At 38.5% G+C, this 23406-nt stretch overlaps 1 protein-coding gene across 1 annotated transcript in view; it reads right to left on the minus strand.

The window, feature by feature from the left end:
- Window positions 1-21880, minus strand: part of LOC106870420 (nodal modulator 1) — a 35864-nt gene extending 13984 nt beyond the window's left edge. The window contains exons 1-21 of the mRNA XM_014916490.2: window positions 21627-21880; window positions 16135-16270; window positions 14606-14706; window positions 14008-14114; window positions 13709-13781; window positions 12654-12731; window positions 11781-11855; window positions 10869-10997; window positions 10197-10286; window positions 9399-9455; window positions 8012-8211; window positions 7086-7263; window positions 6306-6447; window positions 5644-5714; window positions 4844-4907; window positions 3856-3992; window positions 2382-2530; window positions 2108-2206; window positions 1637-1789; window positions 1101-1183; window positions 686-848 (exon numbers count right to left, since the gene is read on the minus strand). Of these exons, the coding sequence (XP_014771976.1) occupies window positions 686-848; window positions 1101-1183; window positions 1637-1789; window positions 2108-2206; window positions 2382-2530; window positions 3856-3992; window positions 4844-4907; window positions 5644-5714; window positions 6306-6447; window positions 7086-7263; window positions 8012-8211; window positions 9399-9455; window positions 10197-10286; window positions 10869-10997; window positions 11781-11855; window positions 12654-12731; window positions 13709-13781; window positions 14008-14114; window positions 14606-14706; window positions 16135-16270; window positions 21627-21758 (2417 nt within the window). The 5' untranslated portion in view covers window positions 21759-21880. The remainder of the gene's footprint in view (window positions 1-685; window positions 849-1100; window positions 1184-1636; window positions 1790-2107; window positions 2207-2381; window positions 2531-3855; window positions 3993-4843; window positions 4908-5643; window positions 5715-6305; window positions 6448-7085; window positions 7264-8011; window positions 8212-9398; window positions 9456-10196; window positions 10287-10868; window positions 10998-11780; window positions 11856-12653; window positions 12732-13708; window positions 13782-14007; window positions 14115-14605; window positions 14707-16134; window positions 16271-21626) is intronic.
- Window positions 21881-23406: the final 1526 nt, after the last annotated feature.

Consider the following 23406-nt stretch of genomic DNA (forward strand, 5'->3'; position numbering starts at 1 on the left):
CTAAAGATAGACACCACCATTGTTCTCTTCACGTTTCACAAACAAACATTCGGAGCCAAAATAACAAGATCCTGTTTTAACCCAACTAGGAAGTCAGAAGAGGTTTGTGGACCTACAAGAAATAACAGCTGAATCTCCTTTAAATTGAATCCTGCATTTATATAAAAGAAGGACATCAGATAATGAAGCCCTAGACCAGGAGTTCTCAACCATTTCTTATCTATGCACCCCTTTCATTACTCTTTTATTCTGGTCGGCTCCCATAGCCATGCAATGTTTAAAAACTTCTTTCTAAATTCCTATTTCGTTTTTCACACATTAACTTGTTTAGGTTGAACCATGGAAAATGTTAGAGAAAGAAACCCTGGTGGTTTCTTGCAATATATAACAATATGAGATACATCTGAAGCTTACATCAAGGGCCCTTAAAATACTATTTTGGATCCCCAATTTGCTATTTTGTTACATGGACCCCTAAAAATCTTATATGGACTCTCAAGGGCCATGTGGTCTCAGGGCGAGAACCACAGCCCAAGGAATATTATCAATGCAAAGACAACAAGATCATGACTGACAGATCTTGAGTTTGCTAGATTAATTCTGAACTCAAACTAAATAACATCTCTCTCTCTCTCTCTCTCGTAGAAAGGTGGACTAAAATGAAGTAAACTAAAAGCCATTTTACCGATAGACTCCATTCTGATCTGTTAACAATGTGGTTGGTATCATAGTAGCAGGATCGTCACAAGACACCACGACAGTGACCCCTTGGAGAGCTGGTTCTATCTTGCCAGTGATAAAGATACCAACCTTGCCGACAAAGTGGGCCACTTCTCCAGGACAGCTTTCTGCGAAAGAGAGACAAGGAAGAAGACATTTCAGCACAGAGAGGAGGAATATGGAGATATGCATGGATCAACACACACACACACATAAATAAACAACATCAATTTTTCTATCGAAGATTTAATGAATTAGCCATCAAATTTGGATCAATGGAAGGAGAACCAAACTGGAACGAAAAAAGATTATCATGGACCAAATTGGATTGAAAAATAATAAAGTGTGAAGATGACGAAAGAAAAAGATGTCAGACTCACCTCCCTGGATAGTGACTTCCATGTGATTTGGGGAGAATAGCAACACATCAGATGCAACTTGGATCTCCAGATGTTCGTTGTTCCTGCAATGGAAGGTTTAGTGAGATACAATGAACTGCTACCCTCAGTCAACCATGTCACAGTGAACTGATGTGTTCAATCAACCAGGTCACAGTGAACAGTAGCTTTCAGTCAACTGTGTCAGGGTAAAGTTGCCTTCAGTAAACCATGATGCAGTGAACGGTCACCTTCAGTCAACAATGATGCCTTTAGTCAGCTGTGTGTTACAGTGAACTGTTGTGTTCAGTTGTGTTGCAGAAATTCATGTGATGGTAAACTGTTGCCATAGTAACAGTGAACACTTTTTACAGATACATGTACTTACAAACATAAATACATGCATTCACATGCACGTACACTCACATACACACACACACACACACACACACACACACACACACACACACACAATCAGACCCACATTTAGAGACACATTCATTCACTTTACACACAAACATAAAGAAACATAGACATACTTGGCCCAGTAAGAGAAATGGTATTGAAAACTGGTCTGGGCAGGTTCTGACTGGGTGTCCGAGCCTGTTGCTTCACTGTCCGAGGACTCTTTCTTTGGTGGGTTGTCACACTCAAGTGGACCAATGACTATTGGACTTTTCACGAGCGAAGACCTGAAAAGACAAGACACAGGTTTAGATTACTTTCAACGGATTAATAATAGCCCACACTCACACTCCACTCATAAACACTAAAAGCTCACAATTACTGCCACCACCCTCGCCCTGCCCAACCCACTGCAATCATAGAGTAACTCATTTCTATAGTCCTCCTTCCAACTCAATTAAAAAAAAGGCTCTCTTAAAGCCCTACCCTACTCGTGAGTACTTGACAACATCACTGTTATATTCCAAGAAATCTACATTTGTAAAACCCCCTGTTGACCCAACACATGAAAACTCTCATTTCACTGACAAACCCCTGCAACTTACTTCAACATCACAACAATGGTTTTGTCCAGTTTTTCAGTTGTAATAATGCCAACCATTTTATGTTTCACAGCAGTCAGACTGAGAACCACCGGATGGGACCTGTAAAAGAATTCATAACAAAATAATGAAAAAAAAAACAATAATAGATAATAAAACAATATTAAAATGATTGGATGAGATCTGACACAGGATTTACGAACTTACACCAAGACAATAGAGATAGAAAAAAAATAGAGAAAAATTTATAAAATCTATAAAGATCTGTGGTACTAACGTGTCATAGGTATATATGTCTTTCTCGAATCTATGGCACGAATCTGTAGTGAGACGGTAGACACCAGGCTGTGAAAGACAGAATCGGTTTGTGCCTTTCTTCAAAGCAAAAGAACCTACACTTCCTTCCTTGTTCTCATGAGCAAAATTCTACAGAAGACAAAAAGGAAAAAGGAAAAAAAAAAATCGGTAAGGTTTGTTTATTAAAATATGACCTCCAAATTGTAACAACATAAACCAGTGGTTCCCAACCTGGGGTCTGCAAAGGTAGTACTGGGAGTCTATGAACTAAATTAAAAATTTCATATATCATCGTCATTTAACGTCCGTTTTCCATGCTGGCATGGGTTGGATGGTTTGACTGAGGTCTGGAGAGCCAGCGGCTGCACCAGACTCCAATCTGATCAGGCAATGTTTCTACAGCCGGATACCCTTCCTAACACCAACCTCAGTCAAACCATCCAACCCATGCCAGCAAGGAAAACGGACGTTAAATGATGATAATGATGATGATGATGTACCTGTTTAAAAAAGGGAAAGAAATCATTATTTAGACTTGAGACTCAAGAGAACTTGGAAGCAGCTGGCTTGTGCAAGTTTGGTCAGCAAAATGGATGCCAGGAGGTTTCAGGGCCTTCTTCTCGACAGCTTTGCAGAACACTGCCCTCCTCCCGTCGCTGATGTGAGGCCCTAGCTACTGGCTCAACTGACTAGTATCTGATCTCAAGTCCATTTTGGGACCATCACCTCTCTAGCCAGGTTTTATCATTGCCTTTCAGCCACATCCAATGGCTGGTTCTCTCTGCTGCCGACTGGATCTCTTTCAACGTGGCCAGTGGTTCTAGGAGAACTTCTACCCAGTAATGAATACACATAAACTGATTCCGGATGGAAAAGCTTGAAAACATAAATCCTTTCAATTGATATGAGAATCTCCTTGCTGAAGTCCTCCTCTTTGGCTCAGAAACATCATGGATTCAGTGGAAGACATTCAAGTGTCTGAGAATGAGAATGGAACGATCAAAAGTTGTTTTCATCAGATGAAACTACAAGACCAGCCCAATTACCTGCCAATGCAGACCCTGCTGGAGCACTGCCTTGTTTGCTTTCTGCTATCCAACCCTTTTGGTCAGATGTGGAGAAACATTCCATACCATTGGACACTGCCTTGTCTGCACTCAATCCTTTAGTCAGATGGAGGCCACAAGACTGGCCAAACCACCAGCCAATGTGGAGAAGCAGACCATACTGGAGCACTGCTTGGTCTACCCTCTGCTACTCAACCTCTCTAACTCAAAAGACCTAAAAGAGGTCTATAAGAATGCCAAAAAGTGTAAAGAAATGGGGAAACTGTTATATAACCATTATACTTTGAAGAATAGAAAGAAGTAGGTACAAAGACTCTGTTGCTAAGACCAGAAACTGGACAACACAAAACAAAAAACAAAACGAAGTGTTAAAAAAATGGTACTGACCAAAGTAATTTCATGGGAAAGTCCACATTTCAATATGAATCCTGTCTGGGAGAATTCCAGTCCCGTCACATCTTTGTTGGTGATTTCAATCTCTTGTGACTTTTCCTTCCAACACCAGTTATCTTGTAAAGGAGCCACTAAGGACCAGAAAATAGTAAAATATTAATCAACAACAACAATTTTCTAATAGATAGGCATGTATGGTCAAGGTTCCTGGTTCAAATCCAGTCTAGCACACTATTGTTATCATCATGCTCATTTTAATGTCTGTTGTTCCATCCTAGAATTGGTCAAATCAGATTTACTGAAACAGATTTTCTGTAACCAAATACTCTTCTTGTTCCCAAACTTCAAATGCTTTCAAAAAAGGCAATGTTTAGCCACAAGTCCTTTCGGACATGAACACCATAATGGGTAGACATGTTTTTTGGGGGAGATTATTGCAAACAAATGGCACAACTTGTACAATAATGACATTTGTTTTATAGTTAGTACTTGACGTCAAGACATAGAAACACACAAACACACATGCACACAACAGGCTCTTTTCAATGTCTATCTACCAAATTCACTCACAAGACTTTGATTAGCCCAGGGTAACTGTAGAAGACAATTGCTCAAGGTGGCATTCAGTGGGACTGGAAACAAACTCCATTACAGAGCTAAATTTCAGAAGCATATGGTGTAGTCTGTGGTACAAAAATCAAATGTATATGGATTCTCCGTATTACATACCAAAAATCTAACTACAGATCTTTGTCCATGAGTCTATCTACAATATGGAGGGGTACCAACGTCAATGGGCTGATCCCCGTCTTATCACAAAGACCTCACAATAGTCTAAGACTGTGCTCCAAATAAATGTGAACTATTTCTAGGTGAATTCCCAGTGAAGTCAACTTAGTCTTTCAGCCTTCCAGAGTCAACAAAGTACCAATCTAGCAGAGTTTACCAAAGACAACAACAACAACACACAGTATTCTCTTACCTTTATATTTGCCAGGCAAGATGTTCTCAAATTCAAAACTGGCTTTTTTGGGTGAGTCTTTTAGCTAGAAATAGGAAGAAAGAGATAATACTATGTTAAAAAATACTTTTGAAGCAGATGTGTCACACACACACACACACTGTCATCATTCATTTAATGAACACTTTTCCATGCTTGTATGGATCAGACAGAATTCACTGAGGCAGATTCCCTATGGCTGAATGCCCTTCCTGTCACCAACCCTCATCTGTTTCCAAACAAGACATCTTTTCCTCCATGGCCAGACATGTTTACATTGAAGACTAGAAACAAACAACATCACTTATACGCCAGTGATGCTCATTTACAGTGATCAAGTGATGTCAAGACAAGGGTACACACAGACACACACACACACACACACTCATGGCAGGCTTCTTTGAGTTTCCATCTACCAAATCCATTCAGAAAACTTCAGTTGGCCAGGGGCTATCATAGAAGACATTAGCCCTAGGTGCTGCACAATGGGATTGAACTCAAAACCACATAGTTGGGAAACCAGCTTCTTAACCACACAGCCATGCCTGCACCTCCATACTAAGCAATAGAGCAAAGAAGAACAAGCAAATGGAACTGGTAACAGATTGAAGCCCTAAATGGGGTGTGTCATGAGTTGGAGAAACAAAAGAATGGTTGTGCCAAAGTTTGGAAGCTTCATCATCCTCTCCACACTGGACCAACAAGATTACACAAAAAAAAAAATTAAGAAACAGAAAATAAAATTTTCTACAATTTCTAAGATGAAAGATATCCTTACTTACCATTATGACTTTTTTATCTTCTCCAATCATGCTAATAGGATCCAGAGATAATCCTATAGTGCCACAGTTTTCTGAAATAAAGATCAGCCGAGTCAAAGAATGCTCAACAGGAATCTACAAGAGAGGATCTCTGTCAAAACTTAGATGAGCAGTGTCAAAAAAGTGTTAGTGTGGTCAAATAATGACTAGCTACTGTCAAATATGGACAAGCAGTGTCAAACATCAATGTCAAACATCAGCTCCTGTTTAGGCATTGTCAATCATGAATGTGTAGTGTCAAAAAACATGTCAATGTCAGATGAGGATTAATCATGTCAAACATGGATTAGGAGTGTCAAAACATGTCAACATGGATTAGGAGTGTCAAAACATGTCAACATGCATTAGGAGTGTCAAAACATGTCAACATGCATTAGGAGTGTCAAAACATGTCAACATGATCAAATTAATAAATAAGTGTCAACATGGTCAAATTAACTAATTAAAAAAAACATAAGGATAGAGTATTTTATAAGTAATATAGTCAAAACTGGGATGCTGGTTATGTTCAGTTGGTTCACAGAGTGCCGTAAGTTCACATGAGTAGAGCGAATCTCTTTTGGGTCCCCATCTGAAAACAACAACAACAACAGTGGGAAAAATAGAATGGCAAAGTCACTCACCAATACAAGTAATAACTCCAGATACTTTAGCACGGAACTGGGAGAAGTCAACATCTTTCACAGGTTTATTGGTGACCACAACAAGCTTCTCGCTAGGATACAAATGTAGTCCTGCTTTTATTTCTTGAGTGCTAAGGAAAGCCTAGAAAAATAATAAATAACAGCGTTGGGTCATTTGGCAGAATCATCAGAGCATCCAATAAAACTTTGTTCCTTTCAATATTGCTGAACTTGTATCTAAGTTATGGAGGTGGTCAGCGGCCAGATTCCCCATCGGCTTTCTTCTAGCAGTAAAGCTTATCATATTAGAAACAGATGATGACAATGATGACAACAATAAATTACAATTAAACGAACAGCAACAAAGATACAATCAATGGAGAGCAGTAACTCCTCTTCTCCTTTCCACCTCCTCCAATGATTCCAGTTAAATAGACATATTTATCTTAAATATAAAACAGCATCAAGGAAGTGGTGAAAATAAATAACTAGTCTCTGGAGGAGGAGGAGACTGAAAAGAAGAAGGAGGAGATGGAAGAGAGAGAGGAGGCAGAGAGGAAGGAGGGAGGAGCAAGAGGAGAAAGAGGGGGAGGAGAAAGAGGGCAGAGTAAGAGAGGGAGGAGGAAAGTCATGAGAAGCAAGAGAGGAAGGAGGAGAGGGAGGAGCAAGAGAGGAAGGAGGGGAGGAAGGAGTAAGAGAGAGAGGAGATAGAGGAGAAAGAAGGTGAAAGAAAAGAAAAAGAAGAAAAAGGATAAAAGAAAATGACAGAAGCAGAAATACCTTGAAAATATATTTTCCTGATTTAAACATGGCACAGAAATGTCCTTGCATATCTGTGTCCACAGCAAGAAGTTTCACAGCTTTGTCTTCAGTGTAGGCAATGACCTTACGTTGATAAACCATGTGGTCCAAGCCCTTAGGGATTTCATCTATGTTCACTTTACCACACACACTGAACCTGTGACGAGAGGGGGGAAAAAACAAAGGACATTTTCTTTTTTTTAGGAATTTTATTACTTTTTGCAGATTTCTGCTGTTTACTTCAACCTTGCGGTCGTGTGGTTAAGGAGCTCGGTTCCCAACCACAGAGTTTTGGGTTCAGTTCCACTGTGTAGCATCTTGAGTAAGTATTCTGCCAGAGCCTGAAGCTGATCAAAGCTTTGAGACTGGAGCATCACACAAATTGTTGTTTGTTTCCTGTCTGGCCATAGGAAAATATTACCTTTCTTGGAAACAGGTAAAGGTTGGTGATAGAAAGAGCATCCAGTCATAGAAAAGCTGCCTCAACAGATTCTGTTTGACCCATGCAAAGATGGGTCCTCCTTTCCATGCTTGTACGGGTCACATGGAGTTTAGTGAGGCAGATTCTCTACAGCTGGATGCTTTTCCTGTCACCAACCATTATGCAGTGTCAAGATGAAAAGACACAAACATATACACACTCCCAGACAAATACAATAGGCTTCTTTCAGTTTCCATCAACCAAATCCATCTACAAATCTTTAGTTGGCTCAGGGTTATAGTAGACACTTGCCAAAGGTGCCACCCGGAGGGACAGAACCCAAAACCACATGGTCGGGAAGCAAATTTAACCACATGGTCGGGAAGCAACTTTAACCACACAACCACACCTTCACCGATATAATTCTAATCAACAAACACCTGTAAATTCATCCAAATTTAAATGACAACAAAATTCAACTCACCTTGATGCAATGATGTCATGGAGATGGGGTGTGTTAGGGGTGATCTTCAACATAATCTCATCAAAGAAAATATCTTCACTCATTACTTGAATGGTGTATTTACCAGCTTTCATGTTCTCCAAGTGGTAGGAACCATCTTCATTTGTTACAGCCATCTGTTTGCCGCTAACCGATACTTTGGCACCTCCAATACCAGAACCCTTTTGAAGGAAGAATAACAGAATTTAGTAGTCAAGATGCAAAAGAGATTCAGAATATAGTGGTGTTTAACTTGGCCAGTAACGGCTCCCAGGGAGCATTGCGAGATTATGATATCATGGGGCAATGTGTTTAGAGGGACTGACAGTCTTGTTAGAAATAAAATAATTAAGCCAGGTACAATATTTATATTATAAACATAACATCATCATTATTTTAATATTCACTTTCCTATGCTTGCATAAATTAGAGGGAATTCATTAAGGCAGGTTTTCTACAGCTGGACACCCTCTCTGTTACGAACCCGCATCTGTTCCAGAGCCAGGTAATGTTTCCCCCATTGCTGGATACGTTTCGCAGAATATTGGAAGTGAATTACTGTTTGTGTAAGACAGTGACACACACACACACACACACACACACACCAGGCTTATTTCAATTTCCATCTACCGTATCCACTGATAAGGTTTTGGTCAGCCCTGGGTTATGTTAGAACACACTTGCTCAAGATGTCACATGGTTGGAAAACAGGCTTCTCAACCACACAGCTATGCTCGCACAATATTTATATTTTAAACACAATTTAAAAAAAAAAACCTTTGTCAAGGTTAAAATACAGATAAGACATTATGTTATCAGTGAACAGAAATAGGAGATGATGATGTAAACCAAGGTCTGACATTTATTTGTTTGTGCACTCATTTTTACATCCAGTTTTCCATGCTAGTATGGGTTAGAGGAATACATGGACAATAAGCCACTCACAGAGTTACCTTCTGTTGGATTACAATAATCTGATGGGTTTTTAAATTCTTCTTTGCAAAACATGGACATTGTATGTGAAAGTGGGAGTAGTTTTGTGAAATACCATTCCTTAAAGGGGAAACTGAGTCGCAAAAGGTTGAGGTCTACTTATCAACATTATCATCATCATCATCATCATTTAACGTCTGTTTTTCCATGCTGGCATGGGTTGGACGATTTGATAGGAGATGTCAAGACTGGAAGCTACACCAGGCTCCAGTTGCTTGTTTTGGCTCAGTTTCTATAACTGGATGCCCTTCCTAATGCCAACCACTTTACAGAGTGTAATGGATGCTTTTTTAGGTAACAACAGCACTGTTCTTGAATATTCTGAAATGACCATTGAAACAGTTGAAAAAAAAAATCAAATGTGTTTAATTCTTACCTTAACAGAATCCAAAATTCGACCACTCACAGAAAATCCAGCAACTTGGAATTCTTTCTGGAAAAGAAGGGAGGAAAGAAAATTTCAATAAATTAATGTTTATGTTGTTGATGTTAAGGGCAAAACCATGAGTAATGTTGTAATGTGATTCTAACCTTGCAGCAGCTGCTGAAAGTTAGGTGACCTTGTGGGTGAATAGAGGGACAGTGTGTATAAAGAATATTGGAGAAGCAATATTGACTTGAATCACTCTAGATTGTACATCATCATCATGTTAGCTTCCATGTTTGCATAAGTCAGGCAGAGTTTATTGAGACAGATTTTCTACAGCTGGATGCTCTTCCTCTACCCAACACTTACTTGTTTCCAAGTAAAGAAATATTTCCCCATGGCCAGACATGGTCTTTTGCAGAATATTTGAAACAAATGACATACCCATGTCTGTGATATTAAACAGTCAAGTTTGAATATATATATATATATTTTTTTTTATATAGCAAACTTACTCAGATTACATAGACTTGAAGAATTAAAGGGGAGAAGGTGTTACAAGTCCAACAGCTGTTTCTGGGGCTCAGAGTTACTTCATAATGTTGCCAGAGCCTCCTTCGTCAGAGTAGATAGATAAGAGTCTGCCATCCACCCTGATGAAGGACGCTCTGGTTTCTACCAATGTCTGTTTGATTCCATTACTGGCTGCAAATTTTTGAACAACTACATCTGCCAACATTATGAATATAATGAATGGTTGTCATAGAAACTAAAGAGAGAGAGAGAGAGAGAATAAAAGTTACTTACGGGTAATACCACAGAACTATGTTTCACTTGGAAGACCATTTTCTCAGGAACAACATCAAAAGTGATATGTTCTCCTTTATAGAATGGAATCTGAAGAGGAGAGAGAAATAGAGAAAAGCAAATATAAGACAAAAGACTGCGTGTCACCCTGGTGGCAATTATTGTAAGGGAGATAATCATTTCCAATAAATCATGCTAGAGTTATAAGTTTGAATTTTCAAAGACTAACAAACAGAGTGCACAGAAAATACATATTCAATATTCTTTTTTGGTAATAAGTAGCCATTTATAGTGCCATTTCATCCTTATTTGAAACATCTCAGCATGACATAAACCAAGGCAAATAAATTACATTAAATCAAACATTTTACAAAGTAAAACATGATGCTGCCATGTGCATTGGTGGGGTCGGTGGTGATTAAACCAACAACCACACTAAGTTCGCTTGGTAAGTGAGGAGGGTCATCTTTGGATGAGCGAGGTGGGTCATCTTTTCACCAACCAAATCTACTCACAAGTTATTGTTTGACTTGGGACTATAATAGACAACGCTTGCCCAAGGTGCTATACAGAGGGACTGAACCCGGAACCATATAGTTGGAAAGCAATCTTTTTAACCACACACACACACACACGCACAAACACATTTGAAAACGGGTCAAAGATCCTCACCAAGTAATACTGTCCAGTTGGAAGAGAGGCAAAGTTGAAGGTGCCGTCTTCTTTTGAGGACATATGGCATATGGAATTGTCACCATTCTTCAAACTTTTCACTGGGGTCTTCTCACAATCTGTGACTAACTGAAAATAGTCAGAAAAACAAGAAACAAAAGATAGTTATTTCTGTAGAGCAAAACATTGGGGTTTGTAATCTGGGGCTGGGCAAGAAACCAATTCTAGTAAGAGAGGATTTATAATTAACTGATGATGTAGCCTCAGTTTATTACTAGTATTTTATTTCACCAACCCAGGGGAAGACATCAATTATTGGAAACCTCATTCTGTGGCACTTTACCACAATAAAAATAATGATAATAATAATCCTTTCTATTATAGGCACAAGGCCTGAAATTTTGGAGGATGGGGTTAGTTGATTACATCAAATAATGATAATAATAGTTTCAAGTTTTTCCACAAGGGCAGCCATTTTGGTGGGAGTCAATTATATCAACTCCAGTATGCAACTGGTACTTAATGTATGACCCCGAAAGGATGAAAGGCAAAGCTGACCTCGGCGGAATTTGAACTCAGAAGTAAGGACAGGCGAAATACCACTAAGCATTTTATCCAGCGTGCTAACAATTCTGTCAGCTCGCCGCCATAATAATAATAATAATAATGGCTTCTGATTTTATCAGAAGGCAACACTTTTTAGTGGGAGTGGTACATTGAGCCCAACACTTGATAGGTACTTTATTTTATCAATTCTGAAAGGATGAAAGGCCAAGCTAACCAAAGTGGAATTGAACTCAGAACATAAGAGTTGGAACAAATGCCTTTAAGAATTCTGTCTGCCTGGGTAAGATTTGAAATTAAATTAAATTACAGAGGGCAGGGGGGGGGGAGAGAGAGACAATGACTTACCTGTGGGTCTACTGTATCAGAATAGAGCAAGAAATTCACACCTTTAATAGGTTCCCCTTCACTAAAAACGTGGCCCTGTTGGGAAAAAGAAGGAATTGGTATTTGTAATAAACCTCAAAGAAAAAAACAAGAAGAATTAATGAAAGCTGCTAGACTCAGTCATTTGGTAATGGCTGGAGGCTTGACCAGGTGGCCTGAGCAGACACTGGCAGCTTTTAACACATTGAGTGCCAAAGGGAAATGTGTAAATCGGTCCCATGTGCCACAGGTGGTTTTTGTCAAATTCGCATAGTATTTCAGTTGTATACAGTTCATTTTTCAATGAGAAAACGCATACAATATATGTATATGCGGCACATTTGTAAAGTCTGTTTGATCATGTGATCACATAATTTTTATATAGAAATTTGGTAAAGTTCCTCTCGTTATTTATTGTCACCTGGCATGATTCCTTTTTACATGGTGTCAGGTCTCTTCCTTGTTCCAGGTGTCATTTCAACTGTCATCTACATGTTCTATTCATCCCTTGCACATCGTTTAAATGATTTATTGATTGAGATGTTTAACACATTCAGTGCCATGCATACAATATATGTATACACAGCACTTTTAAACAATAAACTGCGATATGGCGAGGTATTACACTATTGAAGAAATATTCCCTGATATTATCCATGGTGGTGAAAGTATGCTTCTAAGGTTAGCAATTATAAGATGGGTAACACTCTAGTTATAATAAAAATGATGATGTGACTTACCACTACCGCCACCAGTATTAGACTAGCACTTGGTGGTAGTGATGGTGTCGGTGGTGGTAAGAAACCAATAGGAACACTAAAACATGAAGTTTCAAAGACAAAAGTTCTGACTTACATTGACATCATAACCAGCTACGACTAAGTCATCACTGATGAAGACATTATCGGAACCAACTGTCACCTTAATCTCTGACTGCAAGAAAAGAACAACAAAAGCAATTAGAATCAGAGCTTCAATTTGGGATATAACGCTTTCATTTAATATATATATATATATATATATATATACATATAGTGGAGGCGCATTGGCCCAGTGGTTAGGGCAGCGGACTTACGGTCGTAGGATTGCAGTTTTGATTCCCAGACCGGGCATTGTGAGTGTTTATTGAGCGAAAACACCTAAAGCCCCACGAGGCTCCGGCAGGAGGTGGTGGCGAACCCTGCTGTACTCTTCCACCACAACTTTCTTTCATTCTTTCTTCCTGTTTCTGTTGTGCCTGTATTTCAAAAGGCCAGCCTTGTCACACTGTGTCATGCTGAATATCCCCGAGAACTACGTTAAGGGTACACGTGTCTGTGGAGTGCTCAGTCACTTGTATGTTAATTTCATGAGCAGGCTGTTCCGTTGATCGGATCAGCTTGGACCCTCGTCGTCGTAACCGACAGAGTGCCATGCTATATACATATATCATCATCATCATTGTCATTGTTTTAATGGCCACTTTGACATGCTTCCATGGGTCAAGTGAAATTTGCTGACGCAGAGTTTTTCTAGGGCCAGATTCCCTTCATGTTAGTGACCCTTAGTTGTTTCCCAGCAAAGCAATGGTTTTCCTTCATCCGGACAGGTTTTCATATACATGTGATGGTGAAGTTTGTCTACGATTAGCAAGTGATGTGAAGGACAAGGGAGACAACCACAATCATCATCGTCGTCGTCATCGTTGTCATCACCACCTCTGCTGCCATACAAAGCCACTGTGCTGGACCATGTAAAAAGCACCCTGCACACTCTGTAAAGTGGTTGGCATTAGGAAGGGCATCCAGCCATAGAAACCATGCCAAAACAAGGAAGGAAGGAAGGAAAGATAGATAGATAGATGATATAGACAGACACACACACACACACAAATATATATATATAGTCAAAACTTTTTTGTTCTCTTTTACCTTCTCAAACTTCCAGATGGGATGTTGGCCCCTTATAATATAATCTCCTGGTAGAACTTTCCGGAAATAATAACTGTGAAGAAATGAAGAGGGAGAGGATTTCAATTACATTAAAAAAATTGGCAGAAAAGACAAATATTGTTACAACTGGTTGGACAAACACTCTGGACAAGGTTGTTCCTGGTATACTATAGGACATGATGGTCACAGATGGACTATTATTATTATTATTATTATTATTATTACCAGTGGTCCACATGTACAAAAAGCAAAAAAAAAAAATGCATTGAAACACTTACAAATCCGCTTCTTTTGACACTGTGGTCTGTAATACTTCAGAGCCATCAGCAGTCATCAGGCTCAGTTTCACATTTCCAGGGCCAGTCTTCTCACCTTTACTCAACACCTGTGTAGATAAAAGTAGACAAAAGTCTGATTAAAATATTTTAAACAATTACAAAACAGTGAAAAAAGAAAAACAAAAAAGCAAACAGAGCTTTATTTGATGGAGTAAATCAGTTGTTTGCTGATTCCGGTTAACAAAAGTTCATGTTGATGGAGTTTTCTCTATCTGGCAGGGTAACTTCAACTGATGAGACAGACAATGAGGTCAAAACACCACAGTGTCTCAAAGTTACCTTCCATTAATGAATCACATATGTTATGAACAAATGTCACCTTAAGGCAGGATGTATTCTCTGGAGGTGAAAAGCAACAACGATCAGCCTATTCATGTTTAAATCTGCCAGAACATACGGCTCTTAAATTTTGGTACATCATCACATTGGTAGCATGAAGAGAGGGGAGACTGAGTCACACCATTCCAAAGAGTTTAGCCATGTCACACTGTGCCAAATCGAGCAACACTATTCTAGAGAGAAGAAACACAAGACTTACCATTCCACGGATGGAGAAACCCTTGAATTGAAAGTTTATGTCTTCTCCTAAACTGCATTTGTCTGTGCTGCCATCAACATGTAAACGGACAGATTCTGGTTCTGAAAAAGATAGAATTCTAATGTTAGTTGCCCTTTTCATGAATATACTTCACATTTATTTCTTATTGTTACTAGGGGTTAATAGATCAGTTTAGCTGCTTCGGGTCAGTAGATCAGTGGAGTTGATAGAGGTCAGTTGACTAATGATGGAGCAGCCAGGGGCTGCTAGATTAATGAATGAGATGAATATATTAAGATCTGGCTTTATAGTTGGGTGCCCTTCCTGCCACTAGCTCAAACCTATATTACAAGGGACCTCTTATTTCAGACATCTTTGAAAGCCCCAAAGCCAGTGAAAGAACTGTAGATGGAAGAAATGACAATATCCCTGGTTGTAGCTCACAGTTTTTGGGGAAGCACAAATGGAAACACACAGAACCGGTCAAAACTGGTTTCCTCTACCACATCCACTCCCAAGGCTTTGGTCAACCCAGAGGTATAGCAGAAGACACTTGCCCAAGATAGTGTAACCAGGATGACAAACAGAGGGACTGAACCCAAACCATGTGGTTGGGAAGCAAACTCCTTAACCACACAGCCAGCCTACACACACACACACGTATATTATCATCAGTTGGTGAAATACTATTAAGTGCTTGTGTTCTTCATAGATATTTTCAAAAAGTTTGACTCCACACATTTCAAAAATCTCTCTTAAGAACAAAAACATTAAAGCCATGACAAATAATAAACAGTATTTCACCAACTTCTGGCTTCTTTCTTTTTTACCAATATATAAAACCTATACAATACTACAGACATAATACATATATATATATATATAGATATAGATATAGATATACACACATATACATACATATGGTTATAGACACATACATGTACAGTCCTCTTTTCATGCTGGTATGGGTTGGATGACATGACAAGAGCTGGCAAGTCTGGAGGCTGCACCAGGCTTTCGTTGTTTGTTTTGGCAGGGTTTCCATGGCTGGATGCCCTTCCTAACATGCCAACCCCTTTAGAGAGTGTACTGGGTGCCTTTTGTATGGTACCAGCACCAGCCAGGTCATGGAATAAGTTGCAGGACAAGACTCCTTGACCGAGGGGTGAGTAATATTAAGGAAGGTGGCTTTGTGCCATGAGATGAGAGGTTAGAGTGTGAGTAGAGGAAGAGAAGGGGGTGTCTGGCAGTAGAGGAGATACATGGCTTCCTCGGTTGGGAGAGAGAGATAGCGAAGAGGAAGAGAGAGAGAAAAGAGAGAAAGAAAGGAGAGGGTTTGGTGATAACTTTTAAAACATTAAGGGCCATTGGATGTTTACAAACTTGCAATTCAGTTACTCCAAGAATTCTCACCAAAATTCCTTCACACAAGTTCAACTTGTAAGAGATGTCTCCTTTATTCTAGAAAGAAAAAGTAAGAGAAGGCAAGGACCAGTTTTAGGGATCAGACAATCTTTAATGATACTTACCAAAACTCCAACCTGGTGGTGGTTCAACTTGCAAGATGAAGTCCCCTTTATCATAGAGTGGAACAAGATAGTAGCCATTGTTGGGGGCACAGTCTGTTTGATATTTTATACTTCCTTGTAATGTGTACAGTTTCATCTGACGAAAGAACAAGACAAGAATTGATGTGAAGAAGAGAATCTTTTGTTGTAAATGTTCAGGGATTAGAAAACTAACAGACAAGTCAACTAGTTAACCCATAACCCTGAGGGAATAATAACAAATTAAGAGGGGCAGCTGGGTTCTACTAAAATGTCTTAAACAAACAGGATAATATATCTTATCTTCAGACACAAAATCATTTGAATCTACAATGTTACAACCAGAATTTCAGAACCATAACCTTAGAGACACTTAGCCTCATTTTCCAGAGAATTCTTTTTTTTTAAATATTTAGCCATTTGATACCAATCTACTAAAGACTGCTCTGATTATATGATAATAACTTCAGGTTTGAAGTGGCTTCAATTAAAACCTTCCATCAAAATTTCATGTCAGTTTACTAAATCCTTCATTTTGTTCAAAATTAAGTGAAACAAGAGCAGTGTCTTTCAACAGAAATATGGTAACAAAAGATTTAACATCATCTAATCTAAAATCTTCCATCAAAATTTTATGTTAATTGTGTCCCAAATACTAGATTAATAATTTTAAAGTTATTTTATGAATTCCTTCATTATTTTCAAAATTAATTGAAACAAAAGCAGCATATTTCAACAAAAATACAGTAACAAATATGTTAATGAAGAAAATTAGTAAAGATTTCATTCGTTGAAATATTATAAAATTCAAAATTCAAAAATGAGGAAGAGATTCATAATCTCAAAAAATTATAATAATTATCTTTTATGACTGCAGGCATGGCTGTGTGGATAAGAGGTTTGCTTCCAAACCACATGGTTTTGGGTTCAATCCAACTGTGTGGCACCATGGGCAAGACTGGCCAAAGCCTTGTGAGCAAATTTGGTAGAGAGAAACTGAAAGAAGCTCGTGCATGTCTCCTTGTCTTGGCACAGTGTGATGAGTGTCACCGCCATACAAGCTGTGTCCTTCATTTCCAATAGTCTTCCGTGAGAACAGGTCTAGTTATGGAGAAATATTACTTCGCTTGGGAACAGGTGATAGTTGACTACAGGAAGGGCAGCTGGCCAAACAAATCTGCTTCAATAAACTCAATCCAATCCATGCAAGCATTGGTAGTGGACATTAAAACAATAACAATGACCATATGTAATGGACTGTGTTCTGTAATCAGCTTTTATAAGATATAGGGTCCTAACTGCTAACAAGATTATGAAAAGGAAGCATTTTCATTTTGAATAAAAAACTTATTTGATCAAATCTGCAAGTTCTATCAGCCAAAACTATGTCACAAAAAGTCCAGTGGGTGACAGGAGAGTATGTCAAACCGAGACGTACCTTTGACATAACTCAACAGAGGCTGCAGGCTAAGAAAACCAGTTTAATCCAGATTAGCTTTAACCGAACAGATTATATAATCTGTTCGGTTAAAGCTAATCTCGAGGATTATAACAAGTGGATAATATATGTACAATGGGATGAAGGTGATACAGATTTCAATGACTGGGTAAAATAAGTGAATGACGACATGTTATTAAAAAGGGTGGAGAAAACATTGGCAGTATTTAAAAATATTTTAATCAGATTTAATATTTAGATTTGGTGGTCCTTACGTTTTGGACACAAAAACCTTAACAAGTAAATATGAGTTAATGAGTTCACATCTGAATAACTAGAAAATATTTGTTTTTTTAATTCCAGTTCTGCCCTGATTGAATAGAACTATAGATAAAAGATACTCCAGCCGTGACCATCCCATAGTATATATCTTTCTTTTACCTTTTACTTCATTCAGTCATTGCTCTGCGGCCATGCTGGAGCTCCATCTTGACAGGTTTAATCAAATCGAATCTACCCCAGTACCGTTTTTTTTTCTCCCTAAAGTCTGGTACTTATTTTATTGATTTCTGATGCCAAACCACTAAGTTATGGGGACATAAACAAACCAGCACTTGTTGTCAACTGGTAGGGGAGGGACAAACACACACATACGCTTTGGAGAGAATATTAATATTAAATTAATATAAAGCGGCGAGCTGGCAGAATCGTTAGCATGCCGGACAAAATGCTTCGCAGCATTTCACCCGTCTTTACGTCCTGAGTTCAAATTCCACTGAAGTCGATTTTGCCTTTCATCCTTTCGAGGGCGATAAAATGAGTACTAGTCGAGCACTAGGGTTGATTTGATTGACTTAGCCCTGTCCCCCGAAATTGCTGGCCTTGTGCCAAAATTTGAAACCAATATCAAATTATCCTATTTCCATTTAATAACATTTAAGCATTTACATATTCGTTTCACGTATTTGCAACGCCGAAAACGGGTGGTGTGCGTGTTGTTTACCTCCACCCTATACACAAATATAATTTATGAAGTCTCTATTCCAAATCATACTTCATCATAACAATATCTTATCTTTATTATTATCACCTACAATTACTCAACAGTTTTCGTCGTAAATAGGAGTTGTATAAAAATATCATGGCTTATAGGAAATACTGAAACGAAAACAAATGTTCTTTACCAGAGAAATGTTAATGCTGCGATTCCAAGCACAGAAAGTCTATACTTTCTGCCAATTCTCATATATCGTTACATCTCTTATATATAATTTTTTACAGCTGTTTTTTAATGTTATCAACAAAACCGTAATCTACACCCTCCAAAACATGTAAGCGAACTTACGATTACCCAGAACATTCCAAAATTAAAGGTAAATATCGTAAAACCCAAAGAATGCTTTCATGGGATTATACAGATAACTGGTTCTCCATAAAGTAAAAATGAGAATGAAAAGTTGTTTTTGGTAAGATATTAAAAATATCAAGAAAAAGGCCAGTATTTTAGCATCTGTACAAAAAACTCATGGATAAGTTTAATAATTTTCTATGATCAGACACTCACTCAGCCCCAAATTCATTAAGCAAAATCGAGATTAAGGTCATTAACAGTTTTCAACTAAAGTATTGGTGACCCAAGTTAAGTGATATCACTACAGACTTGAGCTCACCCCACCCCACGGCTTGTTTTGCCTATAAATTTTCTTTAAAACGCATATTTTTTAATGAAATGTTCTTGTGATATATTTTAGACGATGTAGATTATGATTATGTCGGGAAAAAGTTGTAAAAATGTTTGGGTATGACATTAAACTGCATCCGATGATGAGAATCCAGTTTGGTTGTTCTGGAGTTGTAGGAGCAAGGCGGGGTCACCTCTTCATTATCATTACTCCCAGGTCCGTTCTGACCCGGAACAGTGGTGTACCTGTCAGGGTCCCATGTATGAGTTAAACAGATTCTTGTAAGGGTTAATTGAGCTCTTTATCTCCGGTGAAAGCGATCAATTTAGGAGATGGAAAACTCCAAAATTAACACCCTCTTCCAACATGCTTTAAGCCAGCAAAGAAGAATGCGGCTGTTGAGGCCAACATGTGGTATGTCCAACATGTCTACTATGGAAGAAACTATCTCATATTAATATGTATTGTGCCGCAGATGGAGATGGCAGGAAATGATGGTGATGAACAAGAACCAGGAAAGAATTATGTTTGAATATTGTGGAAGAGTTCCAGAAATCCTTCTCACCCCCAGTTTTGTTTTCCCCGTAACTTTCTTTCAAGCGCATGATTAATAATGAAAATTTCCGATGATATATTTTAGATGGTATAGCTTACGATTATATCGGTAAAAGTTGTAACAAAATTTATTTTTCGTGAGTTTCCGACAATTCTCTGGTTGTCAAATTCGTTTCCACATAAATTTCCTCTTTAAAGTATTTTTTTTTTGTAGATTATGATTTAAAAATTGTTTTCAAATTTTAACAAAATGATCGTAATCTACAGCCTCGAAAGCACATCTCTAGAAAATTTCGTTAAAAAATATGCTGTTTTAGGAAAGTTATGAGGAATCAAAAATCATGGGACGGGGCATGTTTCTGCAGTTATACCGAAGTGTTATACATATTAAACAATAGGGTAAAAATTGGATATTAATTAATATCAATTTAATACCATGTAACAAGCACATTAAAAGAATCAGGGAGGTTCAGAAAAAATCTGAGATCTCAAACGATTATTGTATATGTATATATAAGAATATATAAAGATATATGTAAAGGAGGCCACTAGGTGGACTGCTAGTGTGCTAGAAGAAGATCACATGTCATGTGTCTACTAAGACCGAATAATTCTTGCCCGATTTACGTTTCTGTTGCTTCGCTAAATCCCCTTTGAGAATTATTCGGTCTTAGTAGACACAAGAAGTGTTATATATATATATATATATATATATATATAAAGAGAGAGAGAGAGACCGGTGCTTTAACATGTTCATAAGAAAAAAAGAAACAAAACCTTATGGAAACGTTTCATAATTCCTTAACAATTCTCTTTGAGTTTGGCCCTAAGCCAACTCCAAAGCTACTGATATAATAATAAGCTTTATATAATATACTTCGCTGACAAGAGACGGGCCACGAGGCTTCAGATTTCGAGGTTTGAAGAACCAAAAATAACATCTTAGATTACCTTGAGGGCCACAAATTAATACAACGAGAATATAATCGATTGAAGCGACCTTAATACATGAACTGCACTTTTCATTATCGAGGTCCCAAGGTGGAAAGAAAAGTAAAGTTGACTTAGAAAAGGGTGCGACAGAATTCAAGGATTTCGTCCTATGAATCTCCATTAAAAGTTAACCATTGTTTTTATATATTCTTGCCATTTTTTTAACGAAATTACTTCGATATTCTTCACATTTACCAAGTTGATGATATTTCGTCCGCTGTCCTGGCATTTCTGACATATTAGTTATAATCGGTGGAGCAACAATGGTAATTGTATCTAACATGGGCACAAAGGTACGAAATTAGGAGGAGAGATACATGATATATGGTTGATATCTAGATATTAACCGATATATATCCAAGTACTAGTCTGGTGTTTTACTTATTATCGACCCTGGATAGTTAAAAAAGAAAATTGGCGACAGCCGAATTTGAACACAGAACATAAAGAACCAGAAGGAATACAGCAAAGCATTTCGTGCGACGCTCTTACCGTTCTTTGATGCCATCAGCTTTGAATGATGGGTTTTAATTTAGGCACAGAGGCAGTACGTTTGAGGGTAGGGGCTAGTCGATACCATCGATCTAAGTATTTGGTTGATATATTGTATTATGTTGAGTCTGAAAGGATGAAAGACAAGGCTGACTTCGGCGTGGTTTGAACTCAGAACTTAAAAAATCGAAAGAAATACAGAAAGGCAGAATGCTGTCCGGCGCTTTAAAGGGCCTGCCAATTAATACATTGCAATTAATAATAATAATAATATTGCGATAATAATAAAAAAAAAAAAAGATGCTTGGACTCACCTCAACAAGAGAGAAATTGATTTCGACGTCGGATTTGACGAAACCTCCACAACCTAAAACACTGTCACACAGGGACCTTGTGGGAATGTAAATAAATAAGAAGAAAAAGCAGATTAACATTTCCCCCAGCATTGTTTCGAAGAGGTCTTCTTCTTGGTGGAAGCGGTAAAAGAAAGGAGCCGAGACGAACCAAAGACGGCGAGGATTGTGTTTCTGGAGGAAAGAAGAAATCAGGGAAGCACACTTCCGCCGGTTAAATAAGTTACACTAGAGTTGTGTCCCCTTGGCTAATTAAAAAAAAAAATTTCTAGCAATAAAAAAGACGACGACGAAGAAGAAGATGGTGGTGACGACGACGACGACGATTGGTTCTGATTTAGGCAAACGGCCAGCAATGTTGGGAGTAGCGGGTGGTCGATACCATCGACTCCAGTACTTGATTGGTAACTTAGATAGGTTTCGGCCAGTATAGGGCCCAGGCCAAATGTCTACTTTATTTTATCGACCTCAGCGGGATGAAAAGCAAATTTGATTTATCGACCCCAAAAAGATGAAAGGCAGCTGTTTTATTCAAAGTTTCTAATTCCGTTGAGTATGCAAATTTATAAGTTAAACACATTAAAATGACAACACTTACCTGGCCATATATATATATCTAGGTTGAAACACAGAATAAACTGCCTGCATCGGTTGTCAGGACAGAGCATCCTCCAAACAATTCCGTGCTTCCCAAAATTCACCAACGCTACTCCTGATGCTCCTCCTGCGATTCTTTCCTTCTGACATTTCTTTTACTGTTCACTTTCCTTCCTTTTTTTTGTATTTAAAGCTTTCATTGCTGTCTCTTCCTACTTGACTTATGGCAGCTTTCTGTCCCTCTTTTAACCTTTTCCAGCAAGTTGTAGTGCCCCACAACACTATATACAACAAACTCATTATTAGTATTATGACACTGCCCTTCCCCTTGAAAGGGACACCAGTCCATTGCAGGAGTAACTTCCCATCTTATTCCTGGAACCCATTTACAGCTGAATCGACTGAAGCAATGTGAAATGAGAACACAACACACCACCTGGGCCAGAAATCTTATAATCATGAGGGAAACACCCTAACCACAAGGTCACACATTTCCCTAAGGGGTTAGGATACTACTCTTCATATTTCTTGTTGGAAAACTGAAATAACATGTCTTGCCAGGGGCAGAAATTGTTGACAAATTATCTGTAAAACAGGAGAGATATTTATGGAAATAGAAATGATAAAACAACAACAATGGTTACATCATTTTATGTCGGCTTTCCATGTTGGCATGGGTCAGGTGAGTCATCAGAGTTGGAATCAGTTTACATTTGAAGCAACTGCCTTCCCAGAAGACAAGAGACTATTTTACACATATGTTTTGCAGCCATGCATGTCTGGCCCTTTTAAGAATACCCTGATATGTTGGGCAATATGATATGCTTGAAAAGGCCTGTTGAGTCAAGTAAAACCAATAACATAGCTGTGGTTAGTGCCCCCTGACTGGTTCCCGTGCCGGTGGCACATAAAAAGCACCATCTGAACGTGGTCATGCCAGGCCCACCTGACTGGCTCCTGCGCTGGTGGTACATAAAAATTACCAGCCGATTGACTGATGACAATACCCCCTGACTGGCTCCCCCTATGCCAGTGGCACGTAAAAAGCACCATCCAAACGTGATCGATGCCAGGTCCACCTGACTGGCTCCCCCTATGCCAGTGGCACGTAAAAAGCACCATCCAAACGTGATCGATGCCAGGC

Source organism: Octopus bimaculoides, chromosome 20 (genome assembly GCF_001194135.2).
Source record: "Octopus bimaculoides isolate UCB-OBI-ISO-001 chromosome 20, ASM119413v2, whole genome shotgun sequence".
In the NCBI taxonomy this organism is placed as follows: Eukaryota; Metazoa; Mollusca; class Cephalopoda; order Octopoda; family Octopodidae; genus Octopus; species Octopus bimaculoides.